The sequence below is a fragment of the Elephantulus edwardii genome, unplaced genomic scaffold, assembly GCF_000299155.1.
Source record: "Elephantulus edwardii isolate Elephantulus edwardi_28Jun2011 unplaced genomic scaffold, EleEdw1.0 scaffold00044, whole genome shotgun sequence".
Lineage (NCBI taxonomy): Eukaryota > Metazoa > Chordata > Mammalia > Macroscelidea > Macroscelididae > Elephantulus > Elephantulus edwardii.
In genome coordinates, this window is record NW_006399794.1 from 16,334,774 (window position 1) to 16,342,074 (window position 7,301).

General features: G+C 42.7%; 1 protein-coding gene across 1 annotated transcript in view; it reads left to right on the top strand.

The window, feature by feature from the left end:
• DNAJB13 (DnaJ (Hsp40) homolog, subfamily B, member 13) overlaps positions 1 to 7,301 on the top strand; it is a 31,658-nt gene continuing 24,357 nt past the window's right edge. The window contains exons 1-3 of the mRNA XM_006885573.1: positions 1 to 81; positions 3,635 to 3,738; positions 4,812 to 4,973. Of these exons, the coding sequence (XP_006885635.1) occupies positions 14 to 81; positions 3,635 to 3,738; positions 4,812 to 4,973 (334 nt within the window). The 5' untranslated portion in view covers positions 1 to 13. The remainder of the gene's footprint in view (positions 82 to 3,634; positions 3,739 to 4,811; positions 4,974 to 7,301) is intronic.

Consider the following 7,301-nt stretch of genomic DNA (forward strand, 5'->3'; position numbering starts at 1 on the left):
CAGTCGGCCAGCTATGGGCCAAGATTATTATTCTGTGCTCGAGATCAGTCGTAATTCAGAGGATGCCCAAATCAAGAAGGCGTAAGTTGGGGTATCAGCCCAGCTTTGGGATGTGCCAGTGTAGGCCCAGTCCTCATCTCTTCCTAAGGAGTTTTTTCTGTATAACTGAGGGCAGGCAAGCTTGCTTTGTGCATGGCTATATCCTGGCTTTGGGTTGGGCCAGGACTCAAACTAGAAATTTGAACATCTTAATTCCTCAGTCTGTTCTCAAACCATTACCTTTGTCCTCTATCCCTGGCTCCTCTCTTAGCTATCCTGACAATGAAATGGGAACAAAAGAGGTCTTTGAACTTGATTTTAATCTTCTGGAGAAAGAAAATATTTTGAACAGGAAGTGAACTGATTAAATGGATCCATGATAAATTTCATTCTGGCCATTAAATGGGTTTGGGGCATTGAGCAAACAGCCCCTCTGAGTATGTGCAAGTCTTTGGGGTTTTGTGATTCATTCCAAAGAAAATCATCTAGGACAGGAATTGGTCATTTTTTCCCCCAAAAAAGTTTGGGTTCTTTGTGATTTTAAAAGGCTTTTGTTCTGTGTTTTTATAAATCTACCATATGGCTAGCACCTACCACATGGGCTCGGCCCCATATTGGCAGCTGGAGCCCTAATTGTGAACTGGACAGATATGGTCCCATTCTTCAGGCAATTTCATTTTGTTGATGGATGTAGATATGTGTCACCACAACTGCGATGAAGGTCAGAAAAGGGAAAGCAAGCACAGGGTTGCGCTGAAGCTTCTGTGAAAGGGAGAGACCCCGTAGGAGGCTGTCCTGGTTAGCAAGGCAAAAAAGGAGTCTTGATGTAAGGCAGTAAGTAGGGTAAAGAGAGGAGGAATGAACTTAGCAGCTAACTGGACCACTGGAAGATGATGAAAAAGGAATCTAAAATAATCAATCGACACTGAGTGGTATGAATTAGACTTATTGAGTATGCAAATGCTGTTCTGAGAACCTTCCGTAACTATTTCTTTCCATTCTCATGACAGCTTAGACAGGTACAAAGCATTATGTCCCAAGGCCATGCACCTAGCAGAGATGGTGGTTGTTGTTGAGTACCATAGAATAGGAACCGACCCATAGCTGACCCTTCATGGGTTTTTTGAGATAGTAAATTGCACAGGAAAGTGCCTATTTTTCCCATGGAGCAGCTGATGATTTGAACTGTGTATCTTTGGGTTGGCAGCACAATTCCTTACCACTAAGTCACCAGAGCTCCCTAGCAAATGGTAGAACCATTATTCAGACACCATGCCGACCACGGTTGTCTTAAAATGGGCTCCGCCTACGGCCAGGTTCTATATGTGGATCCTATAAGCAGAGAAAAAGAAGAATATCTACAATGTACTTGAAGAAATAGCACAAATTCCTAAAACAGAAAAATTCAAAACAGTATATAACGTTATCCATTTCCCTGGGGTGTTTTAGAGGAAGGTCACCAAAAGTGAGGGCTGCCATCCTACAAAAAGATAGGTACAACTTGAACACTGGAAAGTAAGTATTGTGTGTGATCAAGTCAAATCTGACTCAGAGTGACCCTATATGACAGAGTAGGACTGCTCATAGTTTCCTAGCCTGTCGTCTTGAAAGAAGTGCAACCAAGATGCTTCTTTGAGGCAGGGTAGTGTGAAACTGTCTCATATACTTAGACATATTGTCAGGGTGGGCCAGTCCTTTGAAATATACATCATGCTGAGTTGAGAAAGGTAGAGGGTCAGAGAAAGAGAGGAAAACCCTCAACAAGATGGATTTGACACTGTGAATGTAACAGTGGGGTCAAGTATGCTGGAGATTGTGAGGATGGTGCAGGACAGAGCAAGTTCTGATCTATTGTTCATATGAGTTGTAATCAATTAGATGACATCTAACAACAGTCTTTATGGCCCTGTGGCACAGTAGTTAAGTACTCTGCTGCTAACCAGAAAGTTAGCAGTTTGAATCCCCAGCCATTCTTTAAGAGAAAGATGTGGCAGTCAGCTTTCCTTAGACCTCTGGTTTCTTCATGAATCCTGCTCAAGGAGATCTGGGGCAGGAGACTGGAGGGAGAGAGGAAGAGAGGGAGGGAACGAGGGAGGAAGGGAAGGAAAGGAGTGAAGCTAGAGACTGTCTTCCTAGTTCCCTTCCTTTGAGGTCTTTTTGGATGGATGTGTCTCTTAAGTGAAAGTCACAACTCTTCCCAAGACCCTTTCCTTATATTCTCTCCGTCTGAAGCTTCATCTGACCTACTTTGGACATGCTGCAAGGAGGGACCAGTCCTTGGAGAGGGACATCATGTTTGGGAGGGTGGAGGGGCAGCGCAAGAGAGGAAACCCCTCGATGAGACGGATTGACTCAGTGACTGGGGTAATGAGGGTAGGTGTGTCAGAGACAATAAGATTGGCACAGGATAGAGCAGGGCTGTTGTGCACAGTGTCACTATGAGTCACAGGCAACTCGATGGCACATAACAACAAATTTTCAGTAATACTCCTTCCACTTAGTCCTCTAGGATCAGGACAATAGGGGTGCCTTGGTTACAGCGTCAGGTTACTACACTATGGCTTGTGGTTTCTATCCACCCTACACTACATTTGATGAATATGGTCCAGTATTACTCAGAATTACTAAATTCATACTAGTCTCTTTCCTCTTGGAACACTGGTGATCCAGATCTCAGATGCTAGTGGCATTGCTGCACTAATTAGTGGAAGTGGGTAGATACAGAAGTGCGAAACAATGGACATAGCTGGGAGACATGGCAAATAAACCCAACATTTACTGAATGCCTCTTTATACACCTTTTTGAGCTCTCATCGCCATCAAGTCAGAACCAATTCACAGCATGTCCTCCAGTGGGTTTTTGAGGTTATGGCCTAGTGTTGCGCTACTAACCCGAATGCATGCGCTTAATCCACCAGCTACTCCGCAGGAGAAAAAGGAGCAGTCACATCCTCTAGGGGTTGGTTCCAAGTCAATGGTATATAAAAGCATAAATCTCATGGGAGGAGATTGCCTTTCTCCTGCAGAGCAGCTGGTGGGTTCGAACCAACAGAGGAGTGCAGCCTTTGGGTGAACAGCACATGCTGATATGGATGACTCATCAGTTTAGTTTATGTGTAAGTTCAGTTCTTCCGAGAAGCAGACACCCGTAGGATTTGATGTGCAAAAGCAGTATCAGGACACCACCTGTGAAGGGTAAGGGGAGGGAGCTAACATTGTTGCAAGAGACCTCAAGCAGAGAGTCCTTGTTGGAAGATTCCCACATCTCACCGGACAGCCACCCCTGGGGTGTCCTTCTTGGGAAGTCATTGTTGGAGAGCAGCTTGGAAGACCTGGCACATATGTCCAGAGCATCTTCAGTTGGGTGATCAGTCACCTTCACCACCTATACCAGGGTCTTTTAGAGGAGATCCAAACTTTGCACCTCCATGACCACCACAGCCAGTGAGGTCACGGTTATCATTCCTGATTTGCACCTGGGAACTTGAGAGCTCTGGGTGCTACTAAAGCAGACAGCACAGCCAGATCTGAAGTATGGTCTGCCCCTTAAAAACAGACCAGCAGGTATGACTTGTATCGTTCCTTCCCCTCCTAGGTACCGGAGACTTGCTCTTCAGAACCACCCGCTGAGGTCAAGCGAGCCAGCATCTGCAGAGATATTCAGGCAAATAGCAGAGGCCTACGATGTGCTGAGTGACCGTGAGTGATTGGACAGGTGGAGGGTGTATTTACTCCAGGACACCTTTTGTCCCTGACCTCTCAAATGAGATCTTATGGTTCTGGAGTATTTTTCAGTGGGATCAATAGAGTATATCTATTCTATGTCTCCTCTTCTTTGCCCAGAATCTAAACAAACTCAGAAGGCAGGATAAACTATTTCCTTTAATAGTAGACACAAGGTAGGTAGAGGACTTGACAGTACAGAGACACCGAGGCCTTGGAATTGGGGCTCATCTGCTCTCTCAGTCACAGAAATGCAGATCAGGGACTGGCTGTACCCCTCTACATCACTACACACCCCCATTCCCTGCAGGAGTCCACCCTCCCCCTCAAGGATCAGATCGAGAGGCTGAGATGCTTGCTGTAAAGGGAAGGAAGCCAAAGGCGAGGCAGGTGTACCCAGTTATTCTTCCAAACTTTACCAAGTAGCTGCTTTCACCTTGTTAAGGACCAGATTTGATAATGCAATGGAGAGAGACCAATAGAAAATAGGAAATATCTCTCCTATAGAAACCAGGAGAAAAGGGTGGCCTCCAGCCCCAAGTGGGACTGTGCCCACTTGGGTTTGTCTAAGAGCTTGTTCTGGAGACTACTCATGGGCACTGTGTAGGAAAATGGCTCAATCACCAAGGTCTCACCAACTGAATTTTCATATAGGGATTGCAATTTTCTAGAATTTGAAGGCTCTAGAATATTTAGATTCTGAGGTTCCAAGACTCTAGGATGCAATTTATACCAGATAACACTGTAATTATAATGAATGAGTTCACACTGAGAACCACTCTTGGTCATTTCTCCCTCTAAGTCCATGCCCCGTTCCCGGCAAGCATTTATTTTCCATCTTTCTTTTGAACAACAGGAAAAGTAATTAGGTGCACTGAGGATAAAATTAAACCCCTAACTTCTAGAGTTTCGTCCCACAGATCCCCTGACAGCAGGAATTTGGGGAATACAGTTGGTTTTGCCCTTTTCCATAACCTTGGTTTTCCTAGCCCCCACCATGCATCCAGCCCCCAAGGCTGGACCCTCCTCAAGGTGATACGTTTCCACAGCTGTGAAGAGAGGCATCTATGACAAGTTTGGAGAGGAGGGCCTGAAGGGCGGGATCCCTCTGGAGTTTGGATCACAGACTCCATGGACAGCTGGCTACGTCTTCCACGGCAATCCTGAGAAAGTTTTCCATGAGTTCTTTGGAGGAGACAACCCCTTCAACGGTAAGAGGTCTGACCCATTCCCTGGCCCTGCTAGCAAAGGAACCAGCTCTAAAAGATGTTTTCTTTTGAGTATGAAGGGTTTTGTTTTTCAATTTTAAAATAAGAGAAAGGGAGAGAAGACACAAAGGTGAGAAAGAAGGAAGGTAGAAAATGAAAATAAAATTTCTTGTACTTGCTTCAGCAGCACATATACCAAAACTGGAATAATACCAAAAAAATTAGCATGGCCCCTGAACAAGGATGACATTGAAGAATTCCATATTTTTTTTTAAAAAGACCGCAGAATTTCACAGAATTTATCTTTCAATAATTTTTACCACATGTTCTTCCTGTTTAATTCTCCCCCATTCATTTGTTGTTGCACATTTTCCTCCCTGCCCATCCCTCCCCCAGTTTGCTTTTCTCTTTGAAAAGAAAAAAAAATTATTGTTATACAACCCCCCCCAAATTCCATGGCCCACAGTCTACTTTACTATGCATTTCTTTTTCTGGAATCTTGTCATGAAAATAATACCTAATCATATATTCCTTTTATACAGTTCTCTCCTTCATCTGTTTCAATGCCATGTAGATTATTTATTCCCTCTTTTCTTAGTTTCCCCTCAGTCCCCATGTCAGTCCTGTTTTATAACAGTGGCATTATACTGTATTTGTCTTTTTTGTGACTGAGATATTTCACTCAGCATAATGTCACCCATTTTGTATAATAATTCATGAGTTCCTTGTTTTTCAGTGCAGCATAGTATTCCATTGTGTGAATATACCAAAAAGAAACAAATTACAGCCCTGCTCTATTAACTTTTGCAAAAATAGCTACTTATTGTTAACAGTTATTAACAAGTTCTAAATTGTTCACTAATTTTTTAATTTTAGAGAAGATTTACAAAGAGGTTCGTTTTCATCCATTCATGCATTCAATTTCCGTTCCTCCTCTTCTCCCAATTCCCTTTGTAATGCTTGCCTAGTTCCAGGCTATTAACTGGCATACTCAGAATTTCTAATTGCCCATTCCTTTCAGATTGTCTTTCCTCTCGCCCATTCCAGTGCACTCTTCATTATCTATCCAGACTTTTCCTGCTCTTCCCTTCCCTGCTCCCAGAACAATCCCATTATTATTACAGCAGTGGCCTTATGCAGTATTTGTCCTTTTGTGAACAAAATGTTTCATCAGCACACTCTCTTCCAGACTCACCCATGTTTCATAGTGTTTTATGAGTTTATTGCTTTCCAATGTTGCATATTCATTGTGTGAATGTACAATAGTTGTATTGTGGGTTTTTAAAGAATATTCTTTTTTATTTGTCTTACTACAAAGTTAGTATACATTGTGTTTCACACTATTCTTCATTCACATTGTGTTTCATATAATCTTTCTCATGCATTGTTTTTGTTGTTGTTTTATTATGTGCCATTGAGTCACCTGAGACTAATAGCAATCCTATGTACAACAGTTCTGAAGCCTGCTCTGTCCTGAGCCAGTCTCACTGACTCCAACACACCTACTCCCATTGCCCCAGTTACTGTATCAATCCATTTCATCTGGGATCTTCCTCTCCTGTGCTGTCCCTCCACCCTTTCAAGCATGATGTCCTTCTCCAAGAATTGGTCCCGCCTGGCCACATGCCCAAAGTATGTGAGATGGGGCTTCAAAATCCTAGTCTCCAAGAAGAAATTTGGTTTCATCCTCTCCATAACAGACTGACTTGTTTTCTTAGTGGTCCATGGTATGTTCAAGACTCTTCTCTAGCACCATAATTCAAAGGAATCAATTCTTATTCTGTCATCCTTAGTCATTGTCCAGCTCTCTCATGCATTATGTTTTATAAAATTAATCACCATTGGACTTTTCCATTATTACCTGTCTTTTCACCCAGATCCTTCCCATTTCCTTCCCCCCTCCCTCCACCCACCAAACTGTGTAACCCTGTGGTTTCTTCCCTACCTATCCTCACTACTCTGCTTCCACCCCTACCCCATCTTGAGTTCACATACATGTTTTAATAGTTATCCCTCTATATTTACAATAATGGTCTTATGCAGTATTTGTCCTTATAAGACTGCATTAGCTTACGCAATATAATGTTCTCCAGCCTCTCTCAGGTTGCATAGTATTTTTTAAAAATCATTCCATTCAACTATTGATGAACACTTGGACTGTTTCCTTCTCTCTACTATTGTGAATAATACTGTGGTAAACATGGGTGTACATATGTCTGTTTGTGTCACAACTTTTGATTTCTTTAGGGTATACTTCCAATAGTGGAATAGCTGGGTCAAACAATATTGCTTTCTTTTTTTTCTATTTCTTTTTTTAATTAAATTTTATTA